Source organism: Haliotis asinina, chromosome 3 (genome assembly GCF_037392515.1).
Source record: "Haliotis asinina isolate JCU_RB_2024 chromosome 3, JCU_Hal_asi_v2, whole genome shotgun sequence".
Lineage (NCBI taxonomy): Eukaryota > Metazoa > Mollusca > Gastropoda > Lepetellida > Haliotidae > Haliotis > Haliotis asinina.
The window spans coordinates 5,124,049-5,136,186 of NC_090282.1; the positions used below are offsets into that span (position 1 = coordinate 5,124,049).

The window sequence follows — 12,138 nt, forward strand, 5'->3', positions numbered from 1 at the left end:
TGAGTTGCTTAGCTCTCAAGACTATTTTTGACTCAAAAAGTGGTGGTTTGACAAATTTTCAAATTTTGTTACATGTTGTTTGGGTGACTGATCATTGGCTGCTTCTGTTTGGGACTGCTGGAGATTCTGGATGTACTTTCAGTGGGATGTGTGGTCAAGTATGCCATGAATAGTCAGTCCACTCTGCCTGAACCGTGGCCTAAGAATGTCTTCATTGCTGAGAAAGTTGTTCAGTTAAGGGGAAGGGATTATTTCTTAGTTTGAGAGAACTGTTTTGTACCTAGTTATTGAATGCTGTTCTTTAACATATCTATGTTACCATGCAGAGAAGATTGAAAGATTGTAGCAGTAGTTTGTGATGGGTTTCATTGTGCAAGTAGATATACTCATAATGAACTGACATTAGTTTTATGAATAGTAGAAAGACACTCAAGATTGTCAGATGTCAATTCTCGTCACAGTCAGTATAGAGACTGCTTCAGATGAAGTTGTTTTTTGCTTGAAAATGTTATTCACTGACCCATTGAGAACTGAGAAAGGGTATTTACAGTAGTTATTTTTGTATCCTGTCTACAGAGACCAAGAACAGAAGCAACTAGCAAGTGGCTATATATTTTGTGAGGAATAATGTGTGTGTTTTACTTTCTTTTCATATTGCAAGTTACTATGTACATGTTGAATGAGGCACCAATCCACAGACCAATAGGTGTCCATTTTGGTGGAATTTTCATTTCTCAAAACAATAACCAGTTGTGACACTTTTGTGATGAACAGTACCATTTGTGTATTGAAAGTGTTCACTGTTCCTTGAGGAACAACACTTGGAAGAGGTGTGTTCACTATTCCTTGAGGAACAACACTTGGAAGAGGTGTTTACAAATGTCAGTGGTTGATCATTTGCCAGTTAATATGGATTTGGTCATATGCTGTCAGACAGTTTACATGCTTTTCAACATAGAATTGATTGTACAACGGTTGGATGTTACTGTCTTCCTCTGGTGGTAGAGTAAGTATTTCTTGGTGAGGACAACTTGTTCCTTGCTGTGTGTCATGTTTTTTGTCATGTGTTATCAGCTTAAACATAATAGATGCTCAACTGTCAAATGTTTGACAGTTGCAAGGTTTTCAGAAATTTATTGCTATTTTGTCCTCCATGTCAATTTCACAGATAAATGAGGTAAATGCAATGCTGATGTTGTGTAACACTTTTGCTGAGTATCATTGTGTGGGATTTTGACATGAGAGAAGCAGTATTTTAACACCGTTATCAGCTGTTGTATAGTAACATCTAGAATATCTTGGCTTGGCCTCCTGCAGTAGATGTTGTGTGTGTCTTTGACATTATATAAAATAGAGGCTGGGTAGACACCTGATTCGAGGGAGATTACTTGGTAGACAGCTCATTCAAGGGAGATTACTTGGTAGACAGCTCATTCGAGGGAAGGTTTCCCTTGCACCATGTGATTGTGGAATCTTGAGGCCGACGTCAACATCGGAGGAGTTGTTTTCCAAGTTACAGGCAAATGTGTTGATTTCATTTTCTTCATTGCTTTGTTCGTAAATATTTTGGTCACTGCATCAGTTGTTATAATGCTTGCACATTGTAACCTCCCTCTGTTGCATCTGAATTGGAGGTAATCATTGGGTTGTTTCTGTCAATTGTTCTCCTTTCCATGTGAAGGACATATGTTATCTTGTGCAAGCCATTCCACAATTCCTAATACTTTTAACTTGGATTTTGATAATAAAAAACATTTGTCATTTCACCTTGTAATTTGTAAAGTGAAATTTCAAATTAAATATAAAATATGATAAATACTTTTTTAAATTAGTTTAATCATGTGTATGATGTATCCTTTTCTGAAAGTTCATGTGTAAATCATGTTTTTCACACTTGCAGGTGAGTACATGATGGTGACTTTTGTCCTGACTATGGAAAGTGTCGCTATGGGAACAGGCTCTGTCCAGGTGAGATTGTCTGGAAGGTGTATAACAGCCATTACAAACTCTGTTTCTAATTGAGTGAGACATGTCATCTTTGTCTTTGTCCTCTCATTATACAGCCATTTAAAGCTTATCACATCTGAAACAGTTTCCATGGTTACTTTGGTCACACATTCTTGAGCCGTGTCATGAGTTGGCTGCATTGTATATTTGTGACTAGAAATTTCATGACAGTGAATCATTATTTGACGGAACTTTGTAAGACTATTATTGTGCACACTTGTAGGGTGGAAGGGTGTAAACACAAAACCATTCCAGTCGAAACAATTGTACTGAACATAGCCGAAACTAGTTTTCTGTTGCAGCATTTCCTTATACTCTTTCTTCATGGTGGTGATTCTTTATAGGGTTGATTGTAAGATTGGTGAATGCCGTTGATGAACGGATGAATATTGTCTGGCTCCATCAAACAAAGCTGTGATCTTTCAACTCATTCAACTGATGTCAATCGTGAGTATTCTTAGTTGTACGAGAAGTCTTAAACCTGTATCAAAATAGTTTGTTCTGTACAAAACTGCACCATCAACCTACATATATCTTCTTGTGAATATCAAGATGTTAATTGTGTTTTTTTTTTTACTTTTGTTTGTAGTTTTTTTAATAATAATCTTAATAATTAAATTTCATGCAATTATGTTTAAGTTGATACAGCAACATCACATATCTCACTGATACTTGCAACTTTCTGTTGGGTTTGCTTTCCTTGAAATTCTATCACAACAGCCACTAGTATATTTGCAATTATGACATCTTTGATTATTTTATCAAGTTTGGTCAAAGGATATTGAACGATTTCAGAATTATGCTCCGGAAACAAAATGATTTTGGACAGACGACAGACGAGGCATCGACTATATCCCCCACATTACATGCCAGGGGAATAAAAATAACTTTATGGAATTCATTTAGATTTGACATGTGGTATATAGGTACTCTAAAGGTGTGCATCTCATATTTTGATTTTGTATTTAATTTATTATTAAAAACTTCTTACTCAAAAACTGTTCAATATTTTTCTGCAAAACTTGGTAGATATGTGTGGCAGACCCCAAAGTGGTGCCTTTTGCTATGTACATGTTTTTCTCATTTATTATTTTCTCTGTTTCTATAGAAACGTTTTGGACATAGTCTCAAAATGGAGGGATGGGCTTCGTTTCCGGAGCAGACCTCAAAAACCGTTCAATATTTTTGTGCAAAAATTGGGAGATATATCAGTCGGAACCTAAAGTGGTGCCTTTTGCTACTTACAGGTTTTCGTGATTTCTTAGTTTCTTGTTTTCCATGGAAGCATTTCATACTTAGTCTCAAAAGTGAGAGGTGTGTTTCGTTTCCGAAGATATACGAGACAGATCTTGAAATGGTGACTTTTTCTGATTACAGATATATGGCATTTATATTTTTCATGACTTCCAAGGAAACGATTCTGACTTGGTCTAAAAACACAATAAGTAACTGTCAGATGATTTGTCCTTTCACGTATGTGGGTGCCGGGGGGATATGTCATCTTCTGAAGATTGTTGTAATTTATTATTTTGTCAGTTTCCATGGAAACGTTTTGGACTTGGTCTCATACTTGAGGGATGGGCTTCGTTTCCGGAGCAGAACTCCAAAACCATTCAATATTTTTCTGCAAAACATGGTAGATTGTCAATCAGTACCTAAAGTGGTGTCTTTTTGTGATGTATTATTTTCTCGGTTTCCATGGAAACGTTTTGTACTTAGACTCAAAAGTGAAAGGTATGTTTTGTTTCCAGAGCAGAACTCAAAACGTCTTAATATCTGTCAGTAAAACTTGGTAGGTATGTGTGGCAGACCCCAAAGTGGTGCCTTTTGGTATTTACAGGTTTTTGTGAGGTGTTATTTTCTCCATTTCCATGGACACATTTTGAACTTTGTTTCCGGAGCACAACTTGAAAACCATTTCAATATAGTGTTATAGGGAATGAAGTCTATCCACAAAAGCTGTTCAACAGAATTGATTGACTTCCTACAGTCCATTGAGTCAAAATCTCCCCAATGAATCGCACTCTAACTGAAGACCATATAATGAGAAATGACTCGAACCAGTCTCAGTAAACTTATTCGCAGCGTATTTCGTTACACTCCACCACTGAGTCTAACAAAACCTAGTAGAAGGTCGTGTCAGGTAACCTTTGAGCGACCAATGACAGTCCAATCAAATGCGAGACGGTTAAATAAATTTAACCAATCAAACAACGGCTACTATTTAGGGATCGGAGAGACTTTCAAAATATTCAGGCCACTAACACAGATCTCTCCACAAACAAATTTCCGCATATAACACAGTTATTTGACCTGCAGTATATATGCTTTGGGGTTTCTGTTGACATGGTTACCGTTAGCTAATATTTCCACAAGATGACATCCTTGAATATTGCCAAAAAACACCATTTTCAGCGACTGTTTACTCACCGTTGTCATGGTTGTACGTACGCCGTGTGCATCACCCGGAAGCTAGCGTATGCTAAATAGCATTCGGAATTGTTAGGGTATGAAACCTTTTCGAGATAAAAAGTTCAAAAGGTATGTGTGAATGTCCACTTTCGCGATTTGGTAAGCTGTGTTCTGATTGGTCAATCTCAAAGGTCACCTGACGCGACCTCCCATAAGGTTTTGTTAGACTCAGTAGTGGAGTGTAATGAAAAGTACTGAGGATAAGTTTACTTAGACTGGACTCGAACTAATGCCAAAGTAAATAAGTAAATAACAGTTGGTACAGACGTCACAAATCTGCAGTGTCGAATAAAAATAATGGTGGTTTGTTATACAATTATTCTGCAGAGTTGGTGTGTTTTTCCTATTTACATTGGCATTAGTTTGAGTCATTTATGATAATTTACTTTTGAGTAAGAGTGCAATTCATTGGAGAGATTTTGACTCAAATGGACTGTACGTGTGTTTCAATGGGACTCATTGGTGTGCATCTCATGCCTTGAGATCCAGTTTCTTAATTTTGTCACTTCTACAGATGTTGAATTTGGTTGTTTTCATCCTGTTCATCCCACACAACAGGGAGTGTATTTTATCCATTTCTCAAAAAACACTGCACAAAACTAGAGTCTCTTTAAAAGACATGTAAGCTGACTTAAAGGTGTGCATCTCTAATTTTGTTTTCGTATTTTATACTTTTTGTATGTTTAGAGAAATTTGAACTTTGATAAATTTTGTGAAATTTCTCTCTCATGATAGTGAAATAGGGGATTATGTCTATTAACTTCTACACAAAAAGTGCTCAACAGACTTGAAGTTTATATGTATGTCTCATGTGGACTCAAGAGGTGTGCATCCCATAGTTGCATAGATGTTTATTGACCTTGTTTAGTAGACATCAATCACCAGGGAACGCTTCCTACAGCAGCGGGTCATCCGTGTCCCAGGATACAGCTTTGTCTTAACAATTACATTGATACGACAAAATCATGTGCCCTTCTGATACATACAACTTATGTTTACCCTATGAATGAAAAATACCATTTAGAAAGTGGGGAAATATAAGACATGTAATGGTTGGCGATTATGTTCTGGATTCAGTGATTCACGTTGTGGCATTTATCAGATGAAGCATTTGTCTCTTTTTCACAACTCCAAGTGTTATCAAGAACCCCGACCTCCAACAATCAAGATAACAGCTTGAGGTTCAAGGAAGGGGACGACTGAGAAGAAGAAATCATAATTGTAACATCATCAGTCTTCATTAAACACTTGTAAACATCAGTCATATTGTGTGTTGCTTCAGCTGGGACCTCACCTGTTTCAGTCATTGAATGTATGGTATACTCATGGAGACAAAAATGGGAACACATGAAAGTACAAGTGTACTTTGGTGGGTGAAATTCTTGAATTAAATACAGGAACGTGTACTTTCATGTGTTCCTTTATTCTTGTCTAGGCATATATGTTTTAGTTTAGTAACTACTGACTTGCTCTGATGATAGAAATATTTAATAAATTTGTACTTTAAAGGCTGTTGAAATTATTCCAAGTGCAGCATTACTGCCATACTAGTGCTCAGCATTCTGATGGCCATAAAATTGATCTTTCCTTTGTGTTAGAATATTGAAATCTGATTTGGTCATATTGATAAGATGTTATATATCCTGTAAATACAATTCCAAGAAGGATAAATCTTTACAAAATGCAGTACATTGCTCTCTGAGTATGAAAATTATTACCAGGCAATGCTCTTTGAAGCCAAAAGCTGCACATGGCTTACATTTAAGGTCACAAAACACAGCACAAGTTGATCTCAACTTTGATGCAGGATACATAGAAATATCTATACTCACAGAGATACTGCTTTAACAAATATTTCATGGATTACTGACTCAGAGTGCTAAGTTTGTATCAGGACAAAGTCCTAATGTGCCCTTTAGAGGTTACAGTGATAGGAAGGTTTTCGTGTTTGGTTTGATGATTCATTCACATATTTGTCAAACTTAATGATAACAGAAGCTCACATGAGATAAACAGTTGACACTTATAACTGCATGGGTTAATTCCTATGCACACAAAAAAGTCTGGTAACGGCTAGCTGCAGATACTTGCTAGTTTGAGGCTTCAGGAATGAGTATTTGCTTGGAGAAACACACAACTGTTTGTCATCACTCAGTGGGTGAGAGGATGTGAATTATCACACTTTACACAAATAGGTATCATAATACACATATATATGCAGAAGAAGTGAAAAATGTGAACATCTGAATATGGAATTTGTGAAAGAGAAGAATGGACGGCCTGATAAAGTTCACCAGTCAACCAGCCCCAGTTGTGATGACAAACGAACACTCCACGTGACATTTCCTCCATTCATTTATTATTTTCCCATGACACACCATGCTTAAAAAGATCAAGCTGACAATGACTTAAAAACTTCATTAATTTAAAAGGTTTACATGGGAAACCATTATTACACACATAACAAAATCATAATAAATATCACAAATTACATCTCACGTGGCTGTGGTACAATTACAGTCTGTACAATATGGGTATACACAAATTACTAACACAATAACAATTTACAAGACATTGTAACACATGATTTGTGACAGTAATTCCAGGATGTAATGAAAATTACTGAAATAATATTCTCATATTGGTGATGTGCATGTTCATATTTTCATGTGAATAGGACGTTATGCAAAGCGAAAAACGTGGTGGGAAATAAATCTGATTGAATATCCAATATGACTATTTCACTCAGTTCAGTTCTTCTTTCTGTTGTTGAAGCCCTGTATCATACATGACAGAAGGTGTTGTGAGAGGGCAGTTAACAATCATTTTGACATTCAACAGACCCAAGTATGAACTATTTACACTATTTAAAATGTACATATATATGAGATATTTTCAAACGGGTAATGGTTTAAAGGAGGCAAAAACTGAGCTGTGTCCATTAGTATAAGTAACAGTTACAAAAACACTGCTGCTATATTGTATATTGCTACTATTTCAACATGCACTTTGGTGTGCTTATGTATAGGAGAAAAAGCACCTCCAAGGTTTTCGTAGACAGTGTGAAACCAGAGGGGGAGGGATTTCCTGACCCAGATGGTTTTACATTATCTGCCAAAACTGAACGTTTTCTGTAACATATGTACTGTCAGTGATGGATAATTACAATGTAGATCATCTTTTGATGAAGCAACATAACAATGACTGAAGCGTACATAAGATCAATATAATGACAGCAACGATAAATAGATAACTAAATTCAACTTCCTTAGAGCGTATGCCTACAAATCCGAAAGTTGCAGTTCCAATCTTGCTAGGGAAAACATTTGTATTTTGAGCTTAATCTTGAACAATATTTTTCAGCTGATTTCAGACACTCATGTGTCATTAGAATGTTGATGTTCATATAGAGTCAGGAAAAGATGATTGCACAAACTAAAACCTGGGAAGAGGTCTTACTAACAAAACGTAAACCCTGTCCCTACAAAACTAAACCTCAAATGCTGTTACTCTGAGATTACCTAATACATAGTGAGAAACACGCTTCAGGTTTATATGTTTGGAAGAATTATTACTAAGGATGGATGATTCAGAGGGAATTTAGAAGGTTCGCCCAATATTTGAGGGAGTGAGTGTCAAATACAATAATCCACATAGTAAAACATAAAGACATTATGCATTTTGTCTGTAAGTGCAGGCTCAATATTTTCATTACATTAATCCATCAAAAACTTCTGACCAACCCCCTTGGAATAAATTATTCAGTCAGCATTACTCATGGAGATACCTCTTTGCAGTTAGTCATCAAAACTGTTGTCATCACTGTCATCTCTCTCTGGGGAACTGCCATGGGTCATCTGGTTGATCTTGGTCAGTCTGTTCTTCAGCATCTGCAGATGGTCTTCACTTGGAGGCCGGCTAACCAGAGATGGCATGTCCTCGCTCCCCTCACGCCGCACTGGGCGAAGTTTAATACCCTTCTTTATCATGCCAAATATGTCTCCCAGTGGATCTGTCAAAACATTGAGAGCATGCTAGTACAATGTTCTCTTCATGTACAGCGGATATAGTCACAAGTGGACACCATAAATTCAACGTGAACAAGTGCTGAATAACAGTGTGTACCATTTTGTCAACCATGTTCAAAAGGAAGTGATAATAAGAAAACAGGTTAGCGATGACATTTTAGGGAGATACATTCTCAGTGATCATACATCGACAGTTTTCGTTTTTCTCCCCACTGTTACTATAAAGACCCAAGACAACATGGACACCATGGTGGACCTGATTTCAGGGACAGATGAACATCCTCCTATTTAAATTACTCCCATGAGCTGGAGATATGAACATTTTGTGAAGATGTGTCTTAGGCGTTTATCATAATGCACTGAAGATAAATATCATGGACTATCAAGGAAAGACCAACTTCTTAGTTCCCCCAATTTGTGTTTAAATATGTTACTACAACAGAACAGGAATTCAAAGGAGCCTCAAAAGGAAATGTGGAGTTGAGATCATACAGAACAGCCAAATAATTGAAGACTGGAAATGGATTTAGGTTTTGATTTGTTCCCCATGGTTTGGGAAACAGATTAAACTGAGTCTGGCAATAATAGAAAAGAGGAGTAGTGGATCTGTTCTTGTTGAACTGACCTGACTGTGATGGTTTCTCTGGTCTCTCCGACAATGGCTTCAACTGATTCCTGCCTGCCAACAAAGACTGCACTGACGGTGGCCCCCCCGATAACTGGGAAGACATTTTTTCCTCTGTAGCCTTCTTCAATCTGTTCCGGGCTTCTTCCAGGTTACTAAATGGAGATGACCCTTTTGACCCAGCCCCAGTGAGATGAGGAGGGGCACCTGTTGTGATTGGGGCTGGGAGTGGAGGTGGAGGTGGAGGAGGAGGAGGAGGAGGAGGAGGAGGGGGTGGTGGAGGTGGAGGAGGTGGCCCACTTGGAGGTGGTTTGCTACTTTGAATTGGCATAGAACTGGCTGTATCATCTTCCAACATGGATCCTGTTAGAGTCTGTCCATTAACGAAGATTGTGACACCCGAGTCAGTAGCATCCTTGGCAACTGCCGGCCTCACAAATTTCTTTCCCTCTCTGGGTGATGGTCGGCCAGAACCTTTATTACTAGCAAGGGAGTTGCTTCCCCTTGATTTAACTTGTAGGGAAAAAGTGTCGTTACCACCTGGCGATCCTCTCCTCTGGCTTGGCGGTTGGTATCGAGGTGGCTTGATAGTAGCTGGTGTTGGGTATTTCTGGAGGCAAGTCACACGTTTAATATTACACAACAAAACTACGACTTATTTGTGTAATATTTGATACCTCCATTACAATTTGGATCAAAATATTTGGACCTGCACTGTTCATTCCAAGCAGATATTATGGCATAGGCAAATACTCTCCAGTGTTTGGTGGCTGTGGTTTGGATAAGTGGAGAATCTCATCCAAAGTATACTGGCCAAGTGGAGAATATTGTTCATATAAGCCTAACTGGCCTTAAACTACAAACACTTGACTGCATGATACATACCTGTCATGAAATTTTGCTTTCACCTTAAGTGGTGCAGATATGTGATGTGCAGTGTATAAATTGTGGAACTCATCATTCAATGACTGATGGAACATCAAGTATTTATCCATTTGAGAGTATTGCCAGTGGTCCTTTATTACAGTAACATGAAGACTACACAAGTATTTCCTCATTCCTATTTCAATAGCTGTGTTGCTGTTAATTGCTATCCAACCATATATCCATTAAACTAGTGTCACTTACGACTTTGTAGGATTTGAGTCTATCAATAGTCTTCTTCCTTTCTTCTTGAATAAAGTCCATCTTTCTGTCTTCTTCATCTTTCCTTAGATCTCGTTTCTGAAAAAGAAAACACACAGATGAATACATATACAGAATACAATCTTCAGGCCATATTTCCATATTTCTGTGTCAGTTCAATCATTCTGAGCTAGTTGGCTCAAACCCAGATTAGACAGTGTTTCAACTAAAATCTGGCAGCTTCGTGTCAGAACAAACAAACTTATGCAATTACCAATCAACCAAATGAAATTTGAGGGAATATTTCTTTGAACAGATAGGAGGGTGTTATCCAACTCACAACTGACATTAGTCAAACGGAAAACATAGCTGATTAAGTCTACCACAAGACTCAGTCACAGTAGGCTATGAGATTCCGTCAAGTGGAAGATACACATCTATCTACCACAAGACTCAGTCACATTAGGCTATGAGATTCCGTCAAGTGGAAGTTACACATCTATCTACCACAAGACTCAGTCACAGTAGGCTATGAGATTCCGTCAAGCAGAAGATACACATCTATCTACCACAAGACTCAGTCACAGTAGGCTATGAGATTCCGTCAAGCGGAAGATACACATCTACCTACCACAAGACTCAGTCACAGTAGGCTATGAGATTCTGTCAAGTGGAAGATACACATCTATCTACCACAAGACTCAGTCACAGTGGGCTATGAAATTCCGTCAGATGGAAGATACACATCTATCTACCACAAGACTCAGTCACAGTAGGCTATGAGATCCGTCAAGCGGAAGATACACATCTATCTACCACAAGACTCAGTCACAGTAGGCTATGAGATTCCGTCAAGTGGAAGATACACATCTATCTACCACAAGACTCAGTCACAGTGGGCTATGAGATTCCGTCAAATGGAAGATACACATCTATCTACCACAAGACTCAGTCACAGTAGGCTATGAGATTCCGTCAAGTGGAAGATACACATCTATCTACCACAAGACTCAGTCACATTAGGCTATGAGATTCCGTCAAGTGGAAGTTACACATCTATCTACCACAAGACTCAGTCACAGTAGGCTATGAGATTCCGTCAAGCGGAAGATACACATCTATCTACCACAAGACTCAGTCACAGTAGGCTATGAGATTCCGTCAAGTGGAAGATACACATCTATCTACCACAAGACTCAGTCACATTAGGCTATGAGATTCCGTCAAGTGGAAGTTACACATCTATCTACCACAAGACTCAGTCACAGTAGGCTATGAGATTCCGTCAAGCGGAAGATACACATCTATCTACCACAAGACTCAGTCACAGTAGGGAATATTTCTTTGAACAGATAGGAGGGTGTTATCCAACTCACAACTGACATTAGTCAAACGGAAAACATAGCTGATTAAGTCTACCACAAGACTCAGTCACAGTAGGCTATGAGATTCCGTCAAGTGGAAGATACACATCTATCTACCACAAGACTCAGTCACATTAGGCTATGAGATTCCGTCAAGTGGAAGTTACACATCTATCTACCACAAGACTCAGTCACAGTAGGCTATGAGATTCCGTCAAGCGGAAGATACACATCTATCTACCACAAGACTCAGTCACAGTAGGCTATGAGATTCCGTCAAGCGGAAGATACACATCTACCTACCACAAGACTCAGTCACAGTAGGCTATGAGATTCTGTCAAGTGGAAGATACACATCTATCTACCACAAGACTCAGTCACAGTGGGCTATGAGATTCCGTCAGATGGAAGATACACATCTATCTACCACAAGACTCAGTCACAGTAGGCTGTGAGATTCCGTCAAGCGGAAGATACACATCTATCTACCACAAGACTCAGTCACAGTAGGCTATGA

General features: G+C 38.3%; 1 protein-coding gene and 1 long non-coding RNA gene across 5 annotated transcripts in view; one reads left to right on the forward strand and one right to left on the reverse strand.

Moving 5' to 3' along the window:
• The window catches only part of LOC137277340 (junction-mediating and -regulatory protein-like), a 315,191-nt gene that overhangs the window by 282,519 nt on the left and 20,534 nt on the right, over nucleotides 1-12,138 (reverse strand). For 3 of the 4 annotated variants that reach the window (XM_067809029.1, XM_067809030.1, XM_067809027.1), the window contains 3 exons: nucleotides 10,261-10,356; nucleotides 9,133-9,742; nucleotides 6,822-8,491 (listed from right to left, as the gene is read on the reverse strand). In XM_067809029.1, coding sequence (XP_067665130.1) covers nucleotides 8,277-8,491; nucleotides 9,133-9,742; nucleotides 10,261-10,356 — 921 coding nt within the window. In that variant the 3' untranslated portion in view covers nucleotides 6,822-8,276. Of the gene's footprint in view, nucleotides 1-6,821; nucleotides 8,492-9,132; nucleotides 9,743-10,260; nucleotides 10,357-12,138 lie in introns of those variants that run through there. The other variant, XM_067809028.1, reaches the window with a different exon arrangement.
• LOC137277350 (uncharacterized) lies at nucleotides 1,843-5,739 on the forward strand. The gene is made up of 3 exons (XR_010956613.1): nucleotides 1,843-1,968; nucleotides 2,352-2,454; nucleotides 5,615-5,739. It is a non-coding gene; the product is annotated as an uncharacterized lncRNA (long non-coding RNA).